The sequence below is a fragment of the Oncorhynchus tshawytscha genome, linkage group LG09 (genome assembly GCF_018296145.1).
Source record: "Oncorhynchus tshawytscha isolate Ot180627B linkage group LG09, Otsh_v2.0, whole genome shotgun sequence".
NCBI lineage: Eukaryota > Metazoa > Chordata > Actinopteri > Salmoniformes > Salmonidae > Oncorhynchus > Oncorhynchus tshawytscha.
Genome location: NC_056437.1, coordinates 82,748,999 through 82,776,998, shown reverse-complemented (window position 1 = coordinate 82,776,998; position 28,000 = coordinate 82,748,999). Strand labels below are relative to the sequence as shown.

The 28,000-nt window shown below is 42.9% G+C and overlaps 1 protein-coding gene across 8 annotated transcripts; it reads left to right on the top strand.

Annotated features, from left to right (window-relative positions):
• Positions 1-26,935, top strand: LOC121838677 (procyclic form-specific polypeptide B-alpha-like). 8 transcript variants are annotated; one of them, XM_042327688.1, is made up of 5 exons: positions 1-118; positions 11,978-12,227; positions 14,675-14,759; positions 16,378-16,452; positions 26,814-26,901. In XM_042327688.1, the coding sequence occupies exons 1-4, from the start codon at positions 101-103 to the stop codon at positions 16,409-16,411; spliced, it is 387 nt and encodes a 128-aa protein (XP_042183622.1). In that variant the 5' UTR covers positions 1-100; the 3' UTR covers positions 16,412-16,452; positions 26,814-26,901. The 8 variants fall into 8 exon arrangements, with proteins under 8 accessions (XP_042183622.1, XP_042183623.1, XP_042183621.1 ...); XM_042327689.1 differs by lacking the exon at positions 26,814-26,901 and adding an exon at positions 23,761-24,825 and having other exon boundaries at positions 16,378-16,431; XM_042327687.1 differs by lacking the exon at positions 26,814-26,901 and adding an exon at positions 23,766-24,825.
• The last annotated feature ends 1,065 nt before the right edge of the window (positions 26,936-28,000 follow it).

The window sequence follows — 28,000 nt, the reverse complement described above, 5'->3', positions numbered from 1 at the left end:
ACAAGTGGTAGAAGCTGAAGTAATAACCGAACCAGTAACAGTTGCCCCAGTAGTTGAAGACATCAATGTTGTAGAAGAAGAGACAGTTAAAGAGCCTGAAATGATCCCTGATGTTCAGGTAAGATATTCTGTTTAGCTTCATTGACCTGTTATGAATAGAACATCTGGGCATATGTCATTATTTGACTAATTGGTTTGAAGATGATGAAGTGACTATTTGGCAACTCTCCAGAACTTCATGAACTGACCACAGCCTTTTGTTGCATAGTACCTGGCCAGAAAACACTGCAATTTGTCTGCTTTTAAATTAAAATATTCCTGAAATTAATATCGTTTTAAATCAAATTTTTGTGTAAAGTTGTGCCATTGACGCACTGCTTAAGCACGTCATTGCAACATCAATGCGTTTCTCTTGCAGGCTATTTCACATCAAATACGAATTCCACCAAAAGTTGTTGTCTGTTTGATAATCTAACATGAAATGTGTTTATTCAGTTAATACATCCTTACATTTCAAAGATGGATTTAAAATGAGCCCAGCTTGTATTGCCACAGAAGGGAAAATGACAATGAAAAAATGACAATGTGTCTCCAAGGCCGTTAATACAGTACTTGATTTATAATGCCCATTTAGTTAATGACTGTGTTATGTGCGTTCCAGAGCCAATGCTCTAAAGCGCACAATGGGCAGAACTGAATGTACCTTGTCTCCCAAAAGGGCACCTCAGCATTTTGACCCCCATACCTGCCCCCATGTATACTATAGTGCAATTGACCTTTTCCATCACAGGCCTATATGAGCTTTAACCTGACACACACGTCACAGAGAATACATTGGAGACACCCTCTATGTTTGGTCCCCAACACACAGTATTTTCTATATTTAATGACCGTGAGGTCAAGAGTATTTGGATAGTGACACATGTTTTGTTGTTTAGGCTCTGTACTCCACCACTTTGGATTTACAGTGATACAATGTCAATGAGGTTAAAGTGTAGACTGTCATCTTTCATTTGAGGGTATTTTAATCCGTATGGGGTAAACCGTTTAAAAATTACTGCCCGTTTTGTGCATAGTCTCCCCATTGTAGGGAACCAAAAGTATCTGGACATTGAAGTCATCAAAGTGTAGTATTTGGTTCCATATTTCTAGCAAAACAATAACTACATCAAGCTCGTGACTCTACAAACTTGTTGGATGCATTTTCAGTTTGTTTTGTTTGTGTTTTCAGATTATTTTATTGCCCAATAGAAATTAATGGTGAATTAATACTGAATGAATAATAATGATTGTTACTTTCTCAGAGGCACAAAAATAATGCCCCAAGACATGCTAGCCTCTCACCATTACCAATAACAAGGCAGGTTAGCATTTTTTGGAGGGGGTATGATATTTATACCTCTGTAACTTTCTCCTCATTATTATTCATGATTAGTTCATGATTATCCGCAATCATGGGAGCATCCACATTAATGTAGAAGTGTTCAGAAACATATTATATTCTTATTTACAATAAATTTGACTCCAAAATGACACAATACATTATTTACCATTAGTTTCTATTTTACAGCTTCTTCTGTAGTATTTATGTTTATGCTCCTCTTTGTTAGACTGACTTTATCACTATGTTAGTGGCACCATGCCATCTAAATTGGGGTGGTTTGTGTGTACATTACCACCTGCCGTGCATTTTGCCGCGCTCACATGCTCCACATGCTAGTCGGAACTCAGACATTTCGGACTTCCTAACTGGTTGAACCGGCACGTGGATAACTACAACCAGTTAGCAACTCAGACATTTCGGACTTCCTAACTGGTTGAACCGGCACGTGGATAACTACAACCAGTTAGCAACTCAGACATTTCGGACTTCCTAACTGGACAGACAACCTACAACCAGTTAGCAACTCAGACATTTGGACTTCCTAACTGGTTGAACCGGCACGTGGATAACTACAACCAGTTAGCAAAGTCGGACATTTCTGAGTTTCCTAGTTAGACTAGCACATGAACACAGCATTACTGTCTGAGCTTTACTATTATCTTTATTTTTTACAGTTGCATTTAAAGTGCACATTTAAGAGTGCTCTCCTCCCTCAAGGTGAAACAATCAATCAATCCAATTTATTTATAAAGCCCTTTTATATCAGCAGATGTCACAAGTGCTTATACAGAAACCAGCCCATACAGCCTCCTCTGTTATGAGAACATAACTTCTCTCCGTTGCCTGCTATATGGGACCCAGCCAAGTTGTGCTGCGGCAGCCCTGGGGCTGGGGGGCTCACTGGCGAGTCTACATACAGTACGAATGGCATGGCACCTCGTGTGGCTGGCTTTCTGAGGGCAAGATTAGAATAACATGTTGTCTGTTTTATCAGCATCAGCATTCACATCAATGATCTGGGGCTGGGCTCTCATTTAGCACATCAGAAAACCACCATGCGCTGCTCCGCTCTGCACAAGTTTGAAGTCTAATATTATCTACAGTATGTAAACGTGTGTGTATGTTTTACCGGTTTCACATCATTGGTATCTGGCCTCTCATCTTACCAGGTTGGTAAGTAACCTGCACTACTCTACTCTGCACAAATGCATAACCGTTGTCAAAACTGCATATTTACATTTTAACTGGAGGTATAGGTTCTACAATCACTAAACCTTTGCTCTGCGACCAAGGCCACATCTTGGAGCTGTGGAATTTCCCAAGGGCTCCTTCCTGTGCTGCTTTGCTTTGCTAAAAGTGTTCCCTTATCATTACCCCAACCCCCTCCCTCCTTCATTCCCTCTGTCTGCTCATGTTTCTCCTGTATGTCTGTGTGTGTAGCAGCAGAGGCATGCTCTGTATCAAATCCATAGTTCCTTCTGTTTGAACTACATTTCTGTTCCTTAATCTTCTCTCACTATCACTCTCCTGTGTTGTTTTGGGTGTGGGGGTCAGTGTAAGATGCTCAGAAATGTGTTACTGTCCCACCCCCTTCTCAAACCCTATAGACTAGTATAGACCTATAGAGCAGCCACTATAAAGCAGCCACTGACAAATGTAAAGAGAAACATTAAGATCCAGAAGCCAACCCACAGTCATTCTTCCATATCCTCACACTATACTCCATCAACAGTATTGAACAGTACTTTCTCCATCAAATGTTCAATGGCACATTGCCAAGACAGAGGGTAACAAATAAGGAAAGAGAGTATTGAATATTCAGCAGTCTTTTTTTTGCTTGTTATGGGTTGGGTCTGCAAACCTTTTGAATTGTACCCTACACCTATAGTAGTCTGTGAATATGTTTATCATGGCCCCGTCAAAACTAGAAACGTCTCCACTAAAGCCCATTATTCCATACTCAAGCTGTAGCAGTGTTGGAACATTGTGTGTGTGTGTGTGTGTGTGTGTGTGTGTGTGTGTGTGTGTGTGTGTGTGTGTGTGTGTGTGTGAGGTGCCTGCACACGTGTCATGGAGGAGCACACAGTATAACATACATATGTACACAGACATGTCAGCCTATAGGTGACAAATCAGGGCCATGACTTGTAACTCCCAGTATCAGGCCCTTTCAAGTCAATGTCTGCATTGTGTTCTGAGATTAAGACTGCCCCCTTCTCTCTTCAATGCTCCCCACTTAACTATCTGGTGATATATGCACTCTACAGATGTATATATGTGCCAGGGTTGGCCTTAAGGTAGCAGAGATACTGTAGTATCCTTCTGGCTGAGATTGATGAGCAGTAAAACAGCATTCTTGTTTTACATGTTCCAATGGCTGCTACACTCTACACCCTGCCCCCATACCCATCCTTTCTTGTTGTACAGTTAGAAAGAGTTAAGCTAGCGTTCTCTGCCTCAGGCTTGAATGTAATCATGTTAATCAAGTGTTGTATTTGCTCGCCTCTTTTAGCGATACATCTTCCATGAATTACTGTATCAGGGAGGAACAACACAAATGTTGATTGTGTCTTTTCACAAGTGTGACTTTTTTTGCTTTATTTATATGAACATGTAAAACACTCAAGAAGTTGTTTACAAACCCAAAATTAGTTGCAGATGTTCTTCTCTCTCTGCACCTTCCATTCTAACCTCTCCCATCGTGCTGAAACACACTATAAATGGGAATGTGTCTGGGCCTGCTCGTTAACTCACTGCTCACGCTGGAGAAGGCAGAGATACACAGGCAACAGCTGGAGCCAGCTGTTCTTTAGTCAGATGCAACATGGAGGACACTGTTATCCGGAAGTAGTTTGCTGTCGAAGGCTGTTAACGTATTTTGTTGCAGGCAAAACATTCTTAGTATATAAGGGCCCATGTATGGTACCCTTTGAGTGCTCATTGGGTAAATCCAATGTTTGTCAGTTGTCCCATGAGGGCAGTTCATAAGTAAATCTTAGTTATGTGTATAGTACACAGACTAGAAGAGGAGACTAGGGAGTGTTTCTCAGAACATTCCTCCGCTCTCTGCTCTCTTGTGTGTTTGTCAGACTCCTAACAGTAGCCTGTGATGGAATCTGCAGGGCTGCTTACTCATTGGTCAAGCTCTCCACTGACCTACCTCTCTTGGTATTTCCCCTCGTTTCTCTGCCTACCTACCTCTGCATGCACGCTGGAGCTACAGTCTGCTCTGGGCCCTGTTGTCCTTCCCTTTCCCAGCTGGACTTCACAACCAGATCCAGACAGGCACCCATCCCCCATGAGAAGACAATGCCATGGCTTCAAATCACATTACAACTGCTAATTCCCCTCTGTAACACGGGCATTGGCCCATGACAAGAAGTTGGCAGTTGGCACTGACGCTGTAGTGGGCACTGACTCCCTCTCTCCCCAGCTTGACTCACCATAGAGCTGAAACCCTGGTGTCTTTTCTGGCCATGTTGGGCCCTGCGCTGTGCACTAGACAAGTCAACACAGAGGAATGGAGGAGGTCTGCCCAGTGCCGGAGTGAGAGGGGGGAGAGAGGAAGCATGAGGGAGTCATTTCCATTCTTAAAAGGTTAGCCAATCCCCCCAGTGAAAAGCTAAGAAACAGCAGCTCTTTGTAAATTCATTGGCCAGGCCTGCACAGGCCTCTTGGCAGGTAGTTCCTCTTAAAAGCTACCGTCAACTGCAGTGCTGTATACTGTATGTCTAAACAGTACAGTACATGCTTTCTATACAGTGTTGGTCTGTATGGAGGAAGTCATGGTGGGTTGAGCTGTTTCCTATAGAAGTGTTGCTGCTCTGTATTGTTCTGCCAAAACAACAGATAAACTGTATCATGTGATTCACTCTTTTGATTGCCGTCATGTGGCCTCAATCATTGAGGATGTTCTTACTTAATAAAAGTCAGCTGTTTCGGATAACAGAACAAGGGCTAAACTATTGTATAATTTTAGTAATAATAAAACATATTCCAAGTCAATCATTATTCGTGAGAATCAACATTTGGACTCAATTCAGAGCCAATGACATGCTGAAATGAAACCTCACCCATGGTCTCCAGTCCAGTGGTGATGTCATCGATGGCACAATGGAGTAGGATCTCATTCCTGCAGGCCGCCACAGCACACTGTGACCATTGACTGCCAGGACACAAAGCTGTGTGTGTTTGCCTGTTAACAACACCTCTACTAGCAACACCCTATGGCTAGCTCTGCACTTGAGAGTTCTGAACACTAATTGGCTTCATGCTACCCCACTGGATGTTCCTCGCTGTATAGCTCCACACACTGTCGAGGTATGTCTGTCGTTGTTTCATTCATTGGTAATATCAGCCACCGATAAGGCAGTGGCTTTGGGGGGAACAATGTGTCTGTGTGTATGCAGAGACACAGAGCAGGGGTGGGAGGTTGCTGAGACAACAGGACACTATTCCACCCCAGATGCCTTGGACCATTGCCCTGAGCCTCTTTTCAGGGGATTGTCTGATGGACAGCAACAACATGACACAGACAGCCTGGTACCCCCTGGTCATCTCAATGGAGGAAGAGAAGAGAACTGGCATGGACAATGTAAAGGAGAGGGTACAATACACCCAAGGGGCTTCAGCTGAATTCTCAGCTGATGCAGTCTTAATGTGGACAGTAAATACACAAAGTTCATCCCGCTACATCAGAGGTGTGGTATCAACACCACCCTTGCCCACCACCCACTCAAGTGGCACGGTAGCACTATAAGTTCCCTGGGGGCGGCTAGAATTTCACTTGGCGGGCCAAGGGCCCTTCCCCAACAACTCTTAAGAGGTTCTCCAGTGAGACCAATGCAGTTTATCACCCTTCTGTTTATTGTTGCTATAAAGGTAGCCACGTTATTCAGTATCCACTTGCAGAGAGGTATCGTTCTCTTCTGCCTCCTTCTATGCATGGACCACTGTCAATGTTGCAGATGGCAGGTATCAGGTGTACACAGCTATGCAGCTGTCTATTTACCACCACAAACCGATGCTGGCAGTAAGACCACACTCAACGAGCTGTATAGGGCCATAAACAAACAAGAAAATGCACATCCAGAGGTCGGCGTTTCTCGTGGCCGGTGATTTTAATGTAGGGAAACTGAAATCCATTCAATAAAATAAAAAATTGCATGTCACCTGTACAACTAAAGGCGGCAAAACTCTTGATCAGAAACGCATACAAGGACCTCCCTCACCTTCCCTTTGGCAAATCAGATCATGACTCTATCCTCCTGCTTCCTGCATTGAAACAAAAACTAAAATAGCAAGTACTATTGACGTGCTCAATACGAAGCTGGTCCGATGAAGCGGATGCCATGGATCACAGGCAACATCCGCACTGAGCTAAAGGTAGAGCTGTGGCTTTCAAGGAGCGGAACACTAATCTGGACACATAGGAAATCCTGCTACGACCTCCGATGAGCCATCAAACAGGCAAAGCATCAATACAGGACTAAGATCGAATACTACTACGCCGACTCTGACGCTCAATGCATGTGGCAGGGCTTGCCAATTATTACGGATTACAAAGGGAAACTCAGCTGTGAGCTGCCCAACAACGCAAGCCTACCAGACAAGCTTAAATGCCTTTCTATTCTCTATTCTTGCTTCGGGAAAGCAACACTGAACCATGCATGAGAGCATGAGCTCTCTCCGTAGACGATGAAAGACCATTAAACAGGATAACATTTTACAAGGCCGATGGGCCAGACGGAATACCAGAACGAGTACTCAGAGCATGAGCCTCAGGAGGCTGAAAAGATTTGGCATGGACCCCTCAGATCCTCAAAAAGTTCACAGCTGCACTGAGAGCATCTTGACTGGCTGCATCACCGCATGGTACGATAACTGCAAGGTTGGTGAGTATGGCCCAGTACATCACTGGGGCCAAGCTCCCGCCATCCAGGACCCTATATCAGGTGGTGTCGAGAAAGGCCCATAAACTGTCAAAGACTCCAGTCATCCAAGCCATAGACTGTTCTGTCTGCTACCACACAGCAAGTCAAACAGTTCACCAAGTCTGAAGAAAGAGGACCCTGGAAGAGCTTATACCTCTTAAGCCATAAGACTGCTAAACAAGACTGCTGAATTGCTAATCAAATGCACTGGCTCTATGCACACACTGGACTCTACCCACACACACATACTTACACTGACACCCCACACACACATACACACTACATACGCCCACCAAACATAACACGTGCACACATGCATACTGACTCACACTCACACACCCATACACACACTTTCACACTTACCAAATACACTGCTGCTACTGTCTATCTACTCTGTTGCCTAGTCACTTTACCTCATCTATATGAACATAGCTGCCCGACCACTTACATACCTCTTACATGGACTCGGTACTGGTACTCCCTGTATATAGCCACAGCATACTTCATACCTCTGCACATGGACTCGGTACTGGTACTCCCTGTATATAGCCATGTTATTACCTCATACCTCTGCACATGGACTCGGTACTGGTACTCCCTGTATATAGCCATGTTATTACCTCATACCTCTGCACATGGACTTGGTACTGGTGCTCCCTGTATATAGCCATGTTATTACCTCATACCTCTGCACATGGACTCGGTACTGGTACTCCGTGTATATAGCTATGTTATTACCTCATACCTCTGCACATGGACTCGGTACTGGTACTCCGGTATATATAGCCATGTTATTACCTCATACCTCTGCACATGGACTTGGTACTGGTACTCCCTGTATATATCCATGTTATTACCTCATACCTCTGCACATGGACTTGGTACTGGTGCTCCTGTATATAGCCATGTTATTACCTCATACCTCTGCACATGGACTCGGTACTGGTACTCCCTGTATATAGCCATGTTATTACCTCATACCTCTGCACATGGACTCGGTACTGGTACTCCCTGTATATAGCCATGTTATTACTCTCATACCTCTGCACATGGACTCTCGGTACTGGTACTCCTGTATATAGCCATGTTATTACCTCATACCTCTGCACAATGGACTCGGTACTGGTACTCCTGTATATAGCCATGTTATCACCATACCACTGCACATGGACTCGGTACTGGTACTCCCTGTATATAGCCATGTTATTACCTCATGCCTCTGCACATGGACTCGGTACTGGTACTCACTGTATATAGCCATGTTATTACCTCATACCTCTGCACATGGACTCGGTACTGGTACTCCCTGTATATAGCTATGTTATTACCTCATACCTCTGCACATGGACCGGTACTGGTACTCCGTGTATAGCCATGTTATTACACCTCATACCTCTGCACATGGACTTGGTACTGGTACTCCCTGTATATAGCCATGTTATTACCTCATACCTCTGCACATGGACTTGGTACTGGTACTCCCTGTATATAGCCATGTTATTACCTCATACCTCTGCACATGGACTCGGTTCTGGTACTCCCTGTATATAACCATGTTATTACTTCATACCTCTGCACATGGACTGTACTGGTACTCCCTTATTCCTTGTATCATACCTCTTGTATTCCTTATGTCACTATACCTCTAAGTAAGCATTTGCACTGTTAGTCTACTGGTACCTGTTGTTTAGCCATGTTATTACCTCATACCTCTGCACATGGACTCGGTATGGTTGCTGTTATAGCCATGTTATTACTCATACCCTCTGCACATGGACTCGGTACTGGAACTCCCTGTATATAGCCATGTTATTGTTACTCATTATTGTTATCAACTGTGTATTTATTCCTTGTCACTATTTATTCCTTGTGCCACTATTTCTAAGTAAGCATTTCACTGTGAGTCTACACCTGTTGTTTGCGAAGCATGTGACAAATACAATTTGATTTGATGTGCTCATGCTGTGAGGTCATGGCCCATAAATGCGAAGAAAAAAAGGTTCTACCTGGAACCAAAAAGGGTTCTCCTATGGGGACAGCCGAAGAACCCTTTTGGAACAGAGGTCAATGTCACTGTATGAGCTGAGTGAGGGGTTAATTGGACAGGCAGTTGTTAACAGAGCCCTAAATCCTCTACAAGCCATCCTAAAGCTCTTGGCCTACGTTTGGTGTCTGGGTGGTACAGACACAGTTAGAAAAATGAAAGTTACTTGAGGAGCCTGAGAGATGATGACCGATGCAGAATGGAATAATGACCTCATACACTTCTACTAGAGAGAGCTCACTGGCCAAATTAGGAGATGTAAAAAGGGAGTATTGGTGATGATGTTGAATCTTAGACTTACAAAATGTGAGCAATGCATCATCTCATTCTAAAGCAGTGGTATTCAAGGTCAGGGGAACTGCAGTGGGGGTTTTGAGATCAAAATGCAGAGATCAAAATGCAATGAATGGAAGTTTATTTGTTAATATAAAATCTACATTTAACGATTTTAAGATTGTGTCATTAGATTTGTGCTAGGGTGGGGTCGAGAGAAATTCTGGCCCAAAAAATGTTCAACTGTTCTGCCTTATTATTATTCGACCATGCTGGTCATTTATGAACATTTGAACATCTTGGCCATGTTCTGTTATAATCTCCACCCCGCACAGCCAGAAGAGGACTGGCCACCCCACATAGCCTGGTTCCTCTCTAGGTTTCTTCCAAGGTTTTGGCCTTTCTAGGGAGTTTTTCCTAGCCACCGTGCTTCTACACCTGCATTGCTTGCTGTTTGGGGTTTTAGGCTGGGTTTCTGTACAGCACTTTGAGATATCAGCTGATGTACGAAGGGCTATATAAATAAATTTGATTTGATTTGATTTGGTCCCCGCTGAAAAGGTTTGAATACCATTGCTCTAAAGGGATTCTATAGACCTACATTCAGCCCTATTATGACCCTGAATAAGATTGCTTTTGTGAATGTGTGAGTTGGGTCCTATGCATGGAGTATTTTGGTGTTTAATAGCTGAGGAATTCAGTGGCAGAGGGGAAGAGGCTGTTGGTGGGTAGGTCTGCTAAATGGATTCCATTCCATTGGTTGGGTGTGAGTAGTCTAAAGAGAGCCTAACCCCTGAGCAGCCATGAGACACAGTTGGGCCTGGTAGTATCCATGCCCCTGGCCTGCTCTGTCTACTACCATTTGCTACTGTGGTGGGTTAGTCAACATGTCCATCGTCATAAAGTCTGCTCCAAGAGGAGGGGTAGGGTTGTGACACAGGTGGCCATGAGCTTCCTCTGCTAAATTTAATATACACTTTTTAAAGTCATGTGGCCAATTTATATAGACACAAATATGAACAGCCACTGGCAGAAATGTCAACAAATCATTTAATATTTTGATTAAATCACCTTCAGCTTCTTTCCTTCACTTTGTCACTTTGGTCTTCTACATTTGGAGAATTTAAAACTACTTTAGAGCTGGACTTTACTGTAAATGAGCACCCTACTTATACTCTTATACTCTTATACTCTTAGGCTTTAGCCATTGTTACTCTGATCAGAGATGACAGGAGGCCTCTGGCAGCACGTCAAGCCCTGAGCCCACTGTGTCCCCATATGTGACCTCACTGTCTCTCTGTGTCCTCACTGTGAGATTAGTTCTCCCAAGTATTAGACACCAAAAGCATGAAAATATATTTTTGGTGCGTGTGTGCATGTGTATGTGTGAGTTCCTGCGAATCCAGTTCTGTCAGGGTTAGGGAACGGTCTGGAGCGGGAGGGGAGGAGATGGATTGAAGAGGGGTTTATTTGTGCCTGTGTCATTGGCAGGCGGCATACAGAGAGGACACAGCCACTAAACAAGAACCTGAGAGAGAGAGCTGCAAATGACAGTTGCCACTCATAGAAGAACCATTACAATGGGTCAAGAGGTTATGACGTCCACAGGGCTCTGCAGTTGAGTCAGCAATTTGTAGAGGTTTGCACAAAATATGCAGGTTTGACATTTCAGCATGTGAAGGATGATATTCTGGGTTATGTCCCTCCAGCACCAATTTCAGAGCAGAAAAAAGCCTTTTCTACTTTTTATAGAATGTGGGATGCGATACTGTTTAAGTATATGGCTATATTTCCCCACCATAGACCTACTCCTTATAGACTGGGGCAATTTGGATACTATGGGGGTGTCCTATTGCTGTCTTTAGTGACAATTTGACAGACACTCCCTCTGTATTTTTGCATGAGTTCTGTTCAGTGGTTCTATTCTTGGCCGTTTCCCAAAGTCAGTACTGATTGAGCTGATGAGTTCTCATATACAATCACTGGCCTCAGTCATCTCTGTCTTATATTCCCCAGGAGGCTATACATGACAAACAACACTCATCCGTTCTTATTGTTATTAACGTGAGCAGTTGGTTCCACTAATGTAATTGTCTCAGGTACTATAGAAACAAGTCTAGCCTAAAGCACAGCTATATTTAGAACCTAGGACTGCTAGGTTGGGAATACAACACAATTCCCTATTAACCTCCATTAGCCGCTACACTGACCATTGAAGGCCATTGGAAAACAAAGTCATGTTCGTGGTCAGATTTTTGCTCAATATTAATCACAATTCCATTGTTTTAAACAGCATTTCAGGTGTACAGTAGATTATATCTGTTATACACTTTGTCTCTGCAGGCTGTGCCAGAGCCCGTGCCAGAGCCCGTGGTTGAGCCAGAACCTGTGCCTGAGCCCATCCCTGAGCCAGAGCCCATCCCAGTCGTTGTTGAGGAGCCCATCCTTGACCTCATCGCCGAATCTGTGGTGAAGGAGGTCCCCGTCAGAGAGCCCACCCCTGAGCCAGCAAGGGAACCCAACCCCAAGCCAGCGAGGGAACCCACCCCTGAGCCCATCTTCATGACAGAGCCAGAGGACCTTGAGAGCAACGGTAGTATGTTTTAATAGTTTTTGGTGTCAGCTGTCAGGGTACGGTCAGTCGTCCGAAAGCAGATCAAGTTTGACTCCCTGAATGGATTGACATTAGCAATGACCAACTGCATCAAACCAACCTCAAAGGGCCCTAATGCATTAGCCAGCATTAACCGGATGCACATCACTGCATACCCAGCAAATCCTCATTTAAACTGGATCTGGGGTGGCTAGCAGATACACTGGCTTGTATATACGCCGTGGGGTACATCCTCCACTGACACATCCCCTTACAGTCTTGAGACTTGCCCTCCTTTCACTGGAACTGAGTCGTGCATTTAAAACAGCCACCATTTTGTCTTTCAGTCAGGTATTTTCTGATCCCTCGAGGCCCCAGGTCTCCATTGAGGCAGGTCTCATTGTGCCATGATTACAGTAAGTGTTTCCAGGTGAGAGGTCAGGCCTCCCAGGAATACTGTACAATACAACAACACAGAGCCACACAAACACAAGAGCTTTGTGCCTACATGGTCTTTCATACTGTCACGTATATATCTGACTAGGTTTCGGTTGGACGCCTCCTTTTGTTACAAATTATTTGTAGACTGTATATTGACCGCAAAAATCCCAAACGAATACTATATCATATTTGACAAAAACATAATAACATAGTATATGATCACATAACTGTATATCTCTCTATTATGCGTGGCAATACTTTAGAACAGATTTTCAAAATTAAAATAACTTGGAACTGATTTGCTGTTGTTTTTACAGTAAGTCCAACAATAAAAAATTAAATATGCATTGATTTATTTATTTTTAGCTAAAAAAAACTTAAAAATGGCCAAATAAAATCACCTGTGGGCCAAATTCGGCCAGAGGGCCACCAGTTGTTTTTCTTTAAGAACCCTGCCTTACAGTATATCCTCACTGAATAGCATACTGACCACTGCTGCAATCTAGCGAGCAATCATCACTGCATGTGTGTGCAGGGAGATAACTCCATTCAGGACAAAATTGTATAGTAAAGCTGCCGTTTTGCATGTTGAGATGGTAAAGGGAAAAATGTGGACTTTGAGGCCAAATTTGATCTCATGTCTCCACCTCACCAGCAGTTAACTGTTGATTGACAGTGAAACATGAGTTTCATTAAGTGACATGGATGGATGATTGCTGTAGGGAGTTTGGTTTTAGAACAAACTGGTTAGCAAGGAAAGTACATTGATTATACCAAACATTAGGAACACTTTCCTAATATTGAGTTGCACCCCAGCCCTTTGCTTTCAGAACAGCCTCAATTCGTCAGGGCATTGACTCTACAAGGTGCTGAAAGTGTTCCACAGGAATGCTGGCCCATGTTGACTCCAATGCTTCCCACAGTTGTGTCCAGTTGGCTGGATGTCCTTTGGGTGGAGAACCATTCTTGATACACACAGGAAACTGTTGAGCATGAAAAACCCAGCAGTGTTGCAGTTCTTGACACAAACCGGTGCGCCTGGCACCAACTACCATACCCTGTTCAAAGGCACTTCAATATTTTGTCTTGCCCATTCACCCTCTGAATGGCACACATACAAAATCCATGTCTCAATTGTCTCAAGGCTCAAAAATCCTTCTTTAACCCGTCTCCTCCCCTTCATCTACACTGATTGAAGTGAATTTAACCAGGGACCTTAATAAGGGATCATAGCTTTCACCTGGATTCACCTGGTCAGTCTTTGTCATGGAAAGAGCAGCCATTTTTAATGTTTTGTACACTCAGTGTATTTATTGCTTTTAAAAGTTGACAGTTACCTAAGGACAGAAAATGAACACTAGTTCACCGTAATGCAGTTCCATGGAGCATCCTATGATCATGTTTAAGATCTCTATGTACCCTTTCAGGTGTTACATGAAACACCACATTACATCTAATTATTGAGCTTGTATCTTCTCGGTAGAATGGACTCCTGGGAAAACTGATCAGTGTCTCTTTCACTATCAGACCTGTCTTTAGGATATGGCCTGGTTTGTACCTCTGTCTGTATCAGTAAAGTGTATTCCTCTAAAGGAGAGACAAACTGGCTCACTAAGACACGGGACTGTTGGGGTCTGGTTCCACCGATAGCACAGGGTTGTAATGTCACTCTGTGTACTGTAAATTGAATCAGTGACGTTGGCACACATAAAAATGAATCAGCCACCTGACTCTGAATTTAATTACAGCCACACGGTCACTCTTGGCTCTGTTTTGACTGTACTCTACTACTGTGTGTCCTTCCTGTAATCCTGATATACTGCTGCAAAAACAGGACTGTAACTAACAGCCACGGTGGTCCCATAGGACTTAGAAATCGTCAAACATTTATCTGTGTGTGTGTGCGTGCGTTTGTGTGAACATGCATGTGTGTGTACTGTATGTATGAATGATGTGTAAGTGTGTGTTGACCATGGTCCCTCATGTTTTCTCTGACGTGGCATCAGCTGAGGAGGTGCACTTTACCCCAGGAATGAAGATTAGCAAGTTGGAGAAGATGATGACCAAGGAGGAGATGGAGGAGGAGCAGAGGTGAGTGCCCCCTCTCTCTCCCTACTGCCCCCTTCTCCTGGCACTGTAGCATGACTCTAGTTAACCTATCCTCCTACTGCACGCCAATGCAACCACCTTCTTCCTCCCTCCCTATCCTGTCCTTGTGTGTTGACCTGGCATTTAGGTGCTATGACAACATCTATGACAACATTTACCCTGCAGATCAGAGGGGTTGGTCACAGAGTGGAAAAATAAATGTAGACTAAACCAATAACCCACCAAAGCAGTGAGGACTTCCAGACCTTGTTCCTGTATGTAGGTGAAAACTACTAACTCCCTCAAAAGAAATGTAAACTTGAGACATCCCACTGGGCACAGACGTCAATTCAACGTCTATTCCACATTGGTTCAACGTAATTTCATTGAAATGGCGTGGAAACAACGTTGATTCAACCAGTGTGTGCAGTGGGATGTTCTGTATCTTTATAGGTCACCAGATTGTAAAATAAGATTAGTAAACTTCACTGAAGAAAATTGAGGGTCTCTTAAGGAAGGAGACAAAAACAACAACCAAGACTGCTTGTTTTGAAGCCTAAAGGTTACTGTTAGTTTGTAATGCTAAACATCATCCTACAGACTGTGGTGAGCTTGTGGTGGGAGGCTGGCATAGGGAGCGAACAGCCTTTCTCTCTTTCTCTCTCTCTCACATCCTAGGGCTTGAACTTGCAAAAGCAGAGGGAGGGAGGCCTTATGTGATGTAACCCCTCAAGATGCCTCCTATCTTTTGGTTTAGCCAGTCCTGTTCTCTGCTAGAGGAGCAGTGCAGAGAGCCTGGGGCCCAATGCTAGCTGGGGGGTTGGAATGACTTAGTGAGTGAGCGTGCAGGGGGCGGATGTGGACTCTGTTTAGGGGTGTGACAACAAGGCAATAACATGGATTAATAGCACCACTTACCGTTTTTTTGGGGGGTTCCCCGGTTTCTATAGCGAGGGAGTGGATGTCTTAAGCGCCATGTGATTGGTGGCTTGTGCCTTCTAACACAGGAATTTAATCAAGGTCTTAAAATATCTGCCAAGCTTGGCTCTGTTGGTTTGTTATGTTCCCATGGAGTTGTGAGCTGCGGAAGAAGAGGAAGAAGGGAGGAAAGGCATGTGGGCCCTGAGTTTCAGGAATGTTTTTCTTCTCTTTTTGGGGAGTATGCTTCACTCTTGTTTGAAGCCTGAGCAGTGACTCATGGTTTTAAATGACCAACGATATATTAATACATCTTTATACGATTAACTATAGTCCCATTCCAGCCCCAAACCCAGCTATATGTTACTAAATCCCTGTGCCTTGTACCCTCTGCTGTTCACTTATGTGTTTACACACAAGAGCACAGCATGTACTTGCTCACCACACCAACCGTTGGGCCTGAATTAACCTCAACCACAACTTTGGCCTAAACTTGACTTCATAAAGCTCAGTGCAATGCTTTCCTTTTGGCACTAAGTTTTATGTGGAAAAGATGTAAGCATGTGAAACCTATTTGCATTGCCATAAGTGCCAAAGTTGGGGACAAAGCTGTGGTTAAGTTGTCTGTTTCTAAGATGTGGAATTGTGTAGAGTTCTGTGCTGATGTACATAACAGCTTTCACCCTGCCTTTTATCTTTTCAGGATAGAGCTCACACCTGACTTTACCTCTCTATAAGCAACATCGACAAGCAAACTGTGAGTTAGGAAGGATTATGGGTAGGTATCATTAAATTTTAACCCACCCCAGAGCCTCTTATCCTCTCCCAAGTTTCAAAAAATACCACCTCACCTCCCTCCCTTTCTCCCTCACCCACTACCCAGGGTGTGACACTGTGTGACTGGCACTCCATCACTGGTGAAGGGCAGAGCCATATACAGTACATATGTACAGTGCCTTTGGAAAGTATTCAGACCCCTTTACTTTTCCACATTTTATTACGTTACAGCCTTATTCTAAAATACATTTAAAAAAAAATACAATCTACACACAATATCCCATAATGACAAAGCGAAAACAGTTTTTAAAATTGTGTTGCCAATATATATAAAAAACTGAAATACCTTATTTACATAAGTATTCAGACCCTTTGCTATGAGACTCGAAATTGAGCTCTGGTGCATCCTGTTTCCATTGATCATCCTTGATGTTTCTACAACTTGATGAGTCCACCTCTGGTAAATTCAATTGATTGGACAGAAGTTTGCAAAGGCACACACCTGTCTATATAAGGTCCCAAGGTGATAGTGCATGTCAGAGCAAAAACCAAGCCATGAGTCGAGAAGAATTGTCCGTAGAGCACTGAGACAGGGTTGTCAAAGACACAGATCTGGGGAAGGGTACCAAAAAATGTCTACAGCATTGAAAGGTCCCCAAGAACACAGAGGCCTCCGTCATTCTTAAATGGAAGAGTTTGGAACCACCAAGACTCTTCCTAGAGCTGAGCCAGCCAAACTGAGCAATCCAGGGAGAAGGGCCTTGGTCAGGAGGTGACCAAGAACTTGTGGTCACTCTGAAAGAGCTCTAGAGTTCCTCTGTGGAAATGGGAGAAACTTCCAGAAGGACAACCATCTCTGCAGCACTTCACCAGGTGGCCAGACTAGAGTGGCCAGGCGGGAAGCCACTCCTCAGTAAAAGGCACATGACAGCCCATTGGGTTTGCCTAAAGACTCTCTGGTCTGATGAAACCAGATTAACTCTTTAGCCTGAATGCCAAGCGTCACTTCCGGAGGAAACCTGGCTCCATCTCCACAGTGAAACATGGTGGTGGCAGCATCATGCTTTCGGGATGTTTTTCAGCGACAAGGACTGAGGAGACTAGTCAGGATCGAGGCAAAGATGAACAGAGCAAAGTACAGAGATCCTTGATGAAAATCTGCTCCAGAGCGCTCAGGACCTCAGACTGGGGCGAAGAGTTCACCTTCCAACAGGACAACAGCCTAAACACAGCCAAGACAACGAAGGAGTGGCTTCGGGACAAATCTCTGAATGTCCTTGAGTGGCCCAGTCAGAGCCCGGACTTGAACATGATCGAAGACATCTCTGGAGACCTGAAAATAGCTGTGTGATGCTGCCCATCTAACCTGACGGTGCTTGAGAGGATCTGCAGAGAAAAATGGGAGAAACTCCCAAATACTGGTGTGCCAAGCTTGTGGCGTCATACCAGAACACTCTATGCTGTAATCGCTGCCAAAGGTGCTTCAACAAAGTACTGAGTAAAGAGGTCTGAATACTTATGTAAATGTCATATTTAAATTATGGAAAATTTTTTACAAAAAACTGTTTTTGCATTGTCGTTATGGGGGTATTGTGTCTAGAGTGATGAGATAAAACAATTAAAACATTTTTATTTAGAATAGAAGCTGTAGCATGGCAAATTGGAAAAAGTCATGGGGTCTCAATATTTTCCTAAGGCACTGCATATATGACTCTGGTGAAAGCTTGTGTGTGTATCGATGCATTCACCCATTTACTGATTACACTAGTATGACATCACCAACAGTGTACCTTGACACCAGGCGATTGGGCTGCAAAGTTATTGTTTTTTGTCTTTTTGAAGGGACCTGTTAGCCACTGATAGGCTTCCACTGATGATGTGTAGAGCACATATCAGGGCACATTCTGTAGAGCTTGCTTTATCCTTTCTATTTTACACTTTCTGTTTGATCCCCGCCAACGGCCACCAGAACTACTGTGCATTCAGAAAGTATTCAGACCACTTCCCCTTTCCACATTTTTGTACATTACAGCCATTCTAAAATGTATTTAATATTTTATTTTCCTCATCCAGTCTACACAGTACCCCATAATGACAAATCGAAAACAGGTTTTTAGACATTTTTAGCTCATTTATTAAAAAAAATAAAAGCAGAAATACCTCATTTACAATTTAATCCATTTAGAATAAGGCTGTAACGTAACAAAATGTGGAAAAAAGTCAGGTCTAGATACTTTCTGAATGCACCGTACATCACTTCCCAAACATCCCTTCCCATCCCCCATCTACATTCCTGTGTCTTCAGACAGTCTAATATCCTGGAGCTTCAGGTTCTATAAGGATACAGTTAATAGTTATCATATGCTGGTGTCTCACGGCCATTGAAAACAAAGGGCCCTGCGATCATGGGAAATACTGCACTGGGGCACCAATGTTGGTCATCATCAGTGCTGCAGGGAGACTCCTCCACCTTCTATTAATGCTGGTGCCAGAGAAATCCATTTGGAATTGGTTGGTGGTGCGTGGCACCTGCTAAACAAATGCCTGAGAGAAAATCAGTTACTCACTTACTGCACACCCAAAATGGCTGCCATGATAGTATTAAAGAGTTTCATAATTTAATGGTTGGGTGGGACTTTTATCCAGGACCACTCTGATTTTAGGAGCCACCTGCAAAATTAGAACTAATCTTGTGCCAACAGCTGTGCTTGTACACACTCAGGGGTCCTTGCAGAGAGCAGTTTTGAAGTTGAATTATAGCTGAGCCCTGAACCTTAGACCTTTGCTGCTATACCATTGGGCCCTCTGCAGGCTATATTTAGGTAGTGAGACACTTAAATTGGCGATTTTTTAAATATTTTTTACTGTGTCTGTGTGAGCAGAAATGCTTTCACTATAATTGCATTTTTATTCCAGATATTGACAGCATTTGATCAGGGCCTGAAAAGGCAAATCTTACCACTATTTGAAAGCCATGTTTATTGTCTCTACTTGACAAATAAAGATCAAGATTAGTTATTGCAATAAGGCTGACTCACTGGAATATAGGTATCTTCCCAACAAATGTTTTGCTCATAAACTGTTTATGTTCAGCCTATCAGTGTCTGTAGGTCTATAGAATGTGTATTACTGTATGCCTGTCCTATCTCCAATTACAACATTGTTCCAACTAGGGCAACCTAGACTCAGGGGTCAGACGTTACATAGTCAATGTAAATCCGGGACACTCTAATAGTATGATATAGTGTCCCGGATTTAATTTTAGATGTCCACAATCCATTTTGTATGATATGTTAAGGAATTTTAATTCAGTATGATACAGTATGTTAGAAATTGCTAAACCTATGATATGTGTCCATTGCAATTTATTTGTGGTTAACGTTAGCTAGGTGGCTAACGTTAGCTAGACAAAAGGTTAAGGTTAGGTTTAGGAATTAGGTTAAAGGGTTAAGGTTAGTGTTAGGAAATCAGGGTTAGCTAACATGCTAAGTAGTTGCAAAGTAACAAAAAATTTGTGTTATACTTCCACCCTACTTTAGTTTTTTTGCCTTCACTAACCTTTTACTGCAGTGGCTAAATCAGGGTCATAAACTGTTTATTGGTAGTCTTAAACAATACTTCTTAGTTTTGCAAAACTACTTGTTTATTGGTAGTCCAAAACTACTTTGTATTTTTAAATGATTTAACCTTTATTTAACAAGGCAAGTCAGTTAAGAACAAATTCTTATTTACAACGATGGCCTACCGGGGAACAGTGGGTTAACTGCCTTGTTCAGGGGTAGAATGACAGATTTTTACCTTGTCAGCTCGGAAAAATCCAGCAACCTTTCAGTTACTGGCACAATGCTCTAACCACTACGCTACCTGGGGTGGCCAAATATACACCTCACACATTGTTATGGGCTTAAAAAATAAGAGCCTGTACCATGTCAGATATAGAGTTGAAATGTATAAATTTTGAGTTTGCATCCCAATATTGCACTTTAAATAAATCAAATCCAATCAAACTTTATTTGTCACGTACACATGGTTAGCAAATGTTAATGTGAGGTAGCGAAATGCTTGGGCTTCTAGTTCCGACAATGCAGTAATAAAAGAGTAATCTAACCTAACAATTTCAGAGAGAGCAACTACCTTATACACACAGGTAATGGGATGGAAGAATATGTTCATAAAGATATAAATGAGTGATGATGTACAGAACAGCATAGGCAAGATGCAGTAGATGGTATCTGTACAGTATATACATATGAGATGAGTAATGTAGGGTATGTAAACATTATATTAAGTGCCATTGTTTAAAGTGGCTAGTGATAAAAAAATTACGTCAATTTTTCCATTATTAAAGTGGCTGGAGTTGAGTCAGTATGTTGGCAGCAGCCAGTCAATGTTAGTGGTGGCAGTTTAACAGTCTGATGGCCTTGAGATAGAAGCATTTTCAGTCTCTCATCCCTGCTTTGATGCACCTGTACTGACCTCGCCTTCTGGATGATAGCAGGTGAACAGGCAGTGGCTCGGGTGGTTGTGGTCCTTGATAGTCTTTATGGCCTTCCTGTGACATCGGGTGGTGTAGGTGTCCTGGGGGCGCAGATAGTTGCCCCGGTGATGCGTTGTGCAGACCTCACTACCCTCTGGAGGCCTTACGGCAACTGAGCGGAGCAGTTGCCAGACCAAGGCGGTATACAGCCAGACAGGATGGCCACCTCGATTGTGCATCTGTAAAGTTTGAGTGCTTTTGGTGACAAGCCGAATTTCCTGAGGTTGAAGAGGCGCTGCTGCACTTCTTCACCACGCTGTCTGTGTGGGTGGACCAATTCAGTTTGTCCGTGATGTGTACGCCGAGGAACTTAAAACTTACTACCCTCTCCACTACTGTCCCGTCGATGTGGATAGGGGTGCTCCCTCTGCTGTTTCCTGAAGTCCACAATCATCTCCTTTGTTTTGTTGACGTTGAGTGTGAGGTTATTTTTCCTGACACCACACTCCGAGGGCCCTCACCTCCTCCCTGTAGGCCATCTCGTCGTTGTTGGTAATCAAGCCTACCACTGTAGTGTCATCAGCAAACTTGATGATTGAGTTGGAGGCGTGCATGGCCACGCAGTCGTGGGTGAACAGGGAGTACAGGAAAAGTGCTCAGAACGCACCCTTGTGGGGCCCCAGTGTTGAGGATCAGCAGGGTGGAGATGTTGTTTCTACCCTCACCACCTGGGGGCTGCCCGTCAGGAAGTTCAGCACCCAGTTGCACAGGACGGGGGTCAAGGCCCAGGGTCTTGAGCTTGATGACGAGTTCGGAGGGTACTATGGTGTTAAATGCTGAGCTGTAGTCGATGAACAGCATTCTCACATAGGTATTCCTCTTGTCCAGATGGGTTAGGGCAGTGTGCAGTGTGGTTTGCGATTGCGTCGTCTGTGGACCTATTGGGGCAGTAAGAAAGGGTGGAGTGGGTCTAGGGTGTCAGGTAGGGTGTAGGTGATATGGTCCTTGACTAGTCTCTCAAAGCACTTCATGATGAAGGAAGTGAGTGCTACGGGCGGTAGTCGTTTAGCTCAGTTACCTTAGCTTTCTTGGGAACAGGAACAATAGTGGCCCTCTTGAAGCATGTGGGAACAGCAGACTGGGATAAGGGTTGATTGAATATGTCCGTAAACACACCAGCCAGCTGGTCTGCGCATGCTCTGAGGACGCGGCTGGGGATGCCGTCAGCCCAGACGGCTATATCACAGAAGACTGTAATATATCAAAACTGTTTGACATAGAAATACCAGATTTTCAGTTTATTAATGATGAAATTCTGAAAAAATATTAATAACATTCCAACTATGAGGCCACTATTTATTTGGAAGGAAATGGCTTCAGCATTTGCAGACTGTATGTCAGATTGAGTTTTCAACGATTATCACGTTACACTGTGCGACGTTACCAAATTAAAATCTTGATATCAACCTGGCCAGATTGTACGATTTGCTTCAGTTCTGTCGTCACGTTCTGCAATTTGCCTGCATTTGATCTGAGCATGTGCCAGCACCAGCAGCACAACCCTCACTCAATGCTTATGCGTGAGTGAAGTGAGTTCTGAATAAATTCAAGTAGGCATCTTAGAAATAGTTTTCACATACTAACTTTATATGTCCGTTTAATTTGATTGGCGATTTTGTGCATTTATCGAAATCCCACCAGGTAGCAACAAACAAGACTATTTACAGGAAATCGTTCTTCTTGCACAGCATGTAGGTTCAATGTTTAATTCAAACTATTATGTTAATCTGACTATTCACAATAATTATATTGTTGTGTGCATATACTCAGTGGCGGCCGTCTTCTTATTGGTCAGTCACCGGGATCAGCTCATAACACCAGCCACACTACGCGATAAAGGACACCGCTTTGTCAGAGCCTACGATTGCACGTAGCGGTACTTAATCAGTACTTAATCGGCAGACCTAGACCCTGTCACACTGAACGAGCCAAGGCGTCCGACAATAGTTTACGACCTAAGAATTTGTCCGCCACGCGGAAACTTTGTCTGGGACGGCAAAGTTGTGGCATAAAACGGCTAAAATTGTACAGTCTGCAAAGGCCGTACAAAACGTAACATATAAGTGGAGTGTCCCAGATATACATTTACTATGTTACGTCTAGTCTATGAGACCAGGCTGCCAGGGGAAGAATGCTTGTTTCAATAGTTAATTATTCAGCTGTCACATTCACATGTCTGCTGCAGCTATTAGAAAGCATATGATAATCTGGTCTCTTTGTTACATTGCACTAATTAGGACATACTAACCTTTGAAATGGCATGCATCTCACACATTGCCATCTAACCTGCCTGGGAACTCTGTGGTGCTCTGGGGTGAAGTTTCTCCCAAGTGCAGATCTAGGATCAGCTTCCCCTCTCACAACCCTAATTAGTAAGGAACATGCAAAACTGACCCAAAATCAGCATCTAGGGGCAACTTCACCGTACACCAGTGGGGGAGGGGGATCTGTGGTGGTGGTGGTGGGTATTCTATGGTGGTATACTATTTTCCGTGTGTGTTTTGATCAACCTTTGGTCAGAGCACTGTCTGCTTTAGGTCTCTTGAAACTACTAAACCCTGATGCATGCTGAAGTAACAATCCTGACAATGGTGAGTGATCTCACTCTTTTCCAAGTCACGAGTTTGATATCAGTCAAATTCCAATACTACTTAACATTTCTGACTCTTAAGCTAATAACAATAACTGGCTAATAATATCAATGAAATAGCTATATTTGTCAATAGATAACTGTTTGTTTGTACTGACATATTAGTACTCTCTTTTTTCCAGTGCAGCTGAGTAGGCGATGAAGAAACGGAATGACTCAACACCCACACCTTTCTATTCTTTACTTTGTTTTGTGAAAAGTGATCACTGAAGAAGAACCTTTGAAACCTCTGCTGAGAAGAGCGATCTCTTCTGTTGATTGTCCGGCAACTTTGCTGTTGATATGGAAAATATATGTTGCTTTTTGTCCTCTCCCCTTTTCTTTCCTTCTTTCTTACTTTGAAGGATGTGAATTAAAGGCTATTGCTCAACTCTGCCTGTGAATAGCATGCTGCATTACACCAAACACACAAGTGCCTATGTGAATCTTTAGTCCCCGCCCCCTTCGCTTTCTATCTGCTCTCTTACTGGTGGCGTCTATCCTTTTGATTAGAGCAGGAATGATTCATTCTGGATTCTGAGACTCTGATAGTCGCAAAGGAACATTTGAAGATAATACATCCATGCTTATTACAGAGTATGATGTGTGGGTGTGCAAAAAAGTTCCCGAAAAAAGTAAGGTCGGGAACCACTGGTTTAGAAGAAATGGATGACCATTGCAATACCAATACAGTAAGGAAGTGTTTAAATAGCTATTATGGGTGAAGGGGTAGGGAAGGGTTGTGTTGTTTTTCATTGTTTTAAAATATGAAACTGTGATTTAAAGACATGACAAGTGATTTGCATGCAAAGGCCCCCTCTACCCAAGTCTTTGTCTGTGTGGCCACTGTCCATTGTGAGCCAGTCCCAGACACTTTAAGTAATGTAACAAATGCCAATCAGTAACATCCAAATAGCCTACTGATGGCATTCTGAATGCTGAGAAAACCATATATCTCACTTCTGTCCTGACTCTGACGATCACTGGGGCTTTTGTCACTTTATAAGTATGTAACCAATGCACACTGACAATGAATGGGCTTCCTTTCATATGGGACTGGAGCTCGGTAGATAGAATGGCTAAAGTGGAATATGTGTATGACAACCCGTAGTGATTTTTGTAGAGAGATTGAAATGTTTTGTTTAAACATTATGTTTTTGGGCTTTTGTAAACTCTTGACTATTAAAAGCCAGTTTGTCTAAAACCAATGCTTGTTTAAGCCTCATACTCATTTCCACCCAGTAATCCACCCATTTTTCCATATCAGCACATCTAATTAAAATTAAATTCATCTCATCATTGAGTTTTGCTCACCTACTTTGTAGCACATTTTTGTAGTACATTTACATACACAATGCTAATCAGTATTGTCATGTGTTGCATCTTTCTATGTAAGCCAGAAGGTCATACATGGATTAATGATGATGATATCATAACTTCAAATCTCTCTATGTACATACGCAATAATAGCCGTTCTCATTGCACCACTCAGCATATGATTTCTGGTAACTAGTAGGGCTTTGTATGTTTAAGACGTGCCTTAGTTGATGTGCCTTTGTCAGGTAGGTGTTAACTTCAGTTGGACTTGAGATTGAAGCCCTCTGGAAGAAGGTATTTTGAGGTGTTTTTATTGGGCAGCCAGTATGTGAATGATGACAATAAAAACTGTGAAGCACCTGTCTACCCCAGGATATGTTTTTATAGCTGTGTTTATTAGAACATTAGAAGACACACAGTGCCTTGCAAAATTATTCATCCCCTTGGCGTTTTCCTATTTTGTTGCATTACAACCTGTAATTGAAATGGATTTGTATTTGTATTTCATGTAATGGACATACACAAAATAGTACAAATTGGTGAAGTGAAATTTTTAAAAATAAAATAAAAAAACTGAAAAGTGGTGTGTGTGCATATGTATTCACCCCTTTGCTATGAAGCCCCTAGATAAGATCTGGTGCAACCAATTACCTTCAGAAGTCACATAATTAGTTAAATAAAGTCCACCAGTGTACAATCTAAGTGTCACATGATCTGTCACATGATCACAGTATATACACCTGTTCTGAAAGGCCCCAGAGTCTGCAACACCACAAAGCAAGCGGCACCATGAAGACCAAGGAGCTCTCCAAACAGGTCAGGGACAAAGTTGTGGAGAAGTACAGATCAGGGTTGGGTTATAAAAAAATATCAGAAACTTTGAACATCCCACGGAGCACCATTAAATCCATTATTAAAAAATTGAAAGAATATGGCATACAACAAACCTGCTAAGAGGGGCCGCCCACCAAAACTCACGGACCAGGCAAGGAGGCCATTAATCAGAGAGGCAAAAAGAGACCAAAGATAACCCTGGAAGGAGCTGCAAAGCTCACAGCGGAAGATGGAGTATCTGTCCATAGGACCACTTGAAGCCGTACACTCCACAGAGCTGGGCTTTACGGAAGAGTGGAAGAGTGGCCAGAAAAAAAAGCCATTGCTTAAAGAAAAAAATAAGCAAACACGTTCGGTGTTCGCCAAAGGCATGTGGGAGACTCCCAAACATATGGAAGGAAAATGCTGTCTGGAGCAAACCCAACACCTCCCATCACCCAGAGAACACCATCCCCACAGTGAAGCATGGTGGTGGCAGCATCATGCTGTGGAGATGTTTTTCATTGGCAGGGACTGAGACACTGGTCAGAATTGAAGGAATGATGGATGGCACTAAATGCAGGGAAGAAAGAAGAATGAGCAAAATCCCAGTGGCTAGATGTGCCAAGCTTATAGAGACATACCCCAAGAGACTTGCAGCTCTAATTGCTGCAAAAGGTGGCTCTACAAGTATTAACTTTGGGGGGTGAATAGTTATGCACCCTCAAGTTTTCTGTTTTATTTGTTCTTATTAGACATGTTGTGTAAATCAAATAATCCCAAACACCCCCAAGAATCAATTTTAATTCCAGGTAGTAAGGCAGCAAAAATAGGAAAAAATGCCAAGGGGGGTGAATACTTTTGCAAGCCACTGTATGTGTATGTCTTACACACACACATAGATAACAATCATGTGTGTTTTTTGGGATGTCACGGGTTGTTTGTGTACACTGAGTTTCTGTTATATGTATCCATTGTGTGTATTGATGAGTGTGAGTTTGTAAGTGTGTCATATAGACCCAGGCATTGGAAGCGATGCCATCATGTCTGTGTGTATCTGTTCTAGGGTGCAAAACGATCAGTTGGCGGCCATCTTTCTCCTGCTGATGCAGAACCAGGAGGCACTAGGGGAGGTGACTGAGGGAGACATGGAGGAGCAGCTCAAACTCTACTCCCTGTAGCAGAATGGGGCGGTTCTATTATTGTCAACCTTGTATAGGGCTGAAATAGCCTGTTCCACTTTTTAAAGTGCAGGTGTCAAGCAGAGCAACTGTCAATGTATAATACCGTATTTATGTTTGACTTATCATGTCAGGTCAGAATGATCCATAACAGACAAAGACAATAGGTTTAATATTCTGACATACTGTAGAGGGATAGGTTAAATGGCATTACCCATAAGACCAAAACAAATTGTACTACACTTGAATGTAAGACACAAGTCTTTATACTGTTGTTGTTCTGTTAACATTGGTTGTCGTAAAGTATAGCAATGTTACAATGGCTTTAAAAATCACATGTTCTTAGAGTATGAACAATTTAATGAACAAACAATTGCAGTAACTTATTTACATTAAGTATATTGATAACACACTATTTGTTTATATTACTTAAATGTTTAATGAAAGTATTGTTGGCAAGTCACATATACTGTATGTATTTTCAGTTGTAAAGAACTATTTTGGAAAGACTTTGTAGTGTTAATATAGGTAATATTGAAATATACACTGAGTGTACAAAACATGACATAGACTGACCAGGTGAATCCAGGTGAAAGCTAGGATCCCTTATTGATGTTTACTTGTTAAATCCACTTCAGTCAGTCTGGGATGAAGGGGAGGAGACAGGTAAATAAGGATTTTTTAAGCCTGGCAGACAATTAAGGCATGGATTGGGTGAATGGGCAAACAAAGTGCTTTGAAGGGGTTATGGGTTGTAGGTGCCAGGTACCAGGTGCACCGGTTTGAGCATGTCAAGAACTGCAAAGCTGCTGTGTTTTTCACACTCAACAGTTTCCTGTGTGTATCAATGTCCACCACCCAAAGGACATCCTGTCGGAAGCATTGGAGTCAACATGGGTCAGCATCCCTGTGGAATGCTTTTCGACACCTGTAGAGTCCATGCTCTGACGAATTTAGGATGTTCTGAGGGAAAAGGGGGGGGTATTGGGTAGGTGTTCCTAATGTTTGTACACTCAGTGCATATTTTTTTCATATGTTCTCAGCACTCCATATTTTGAATCAAATGTTTTTA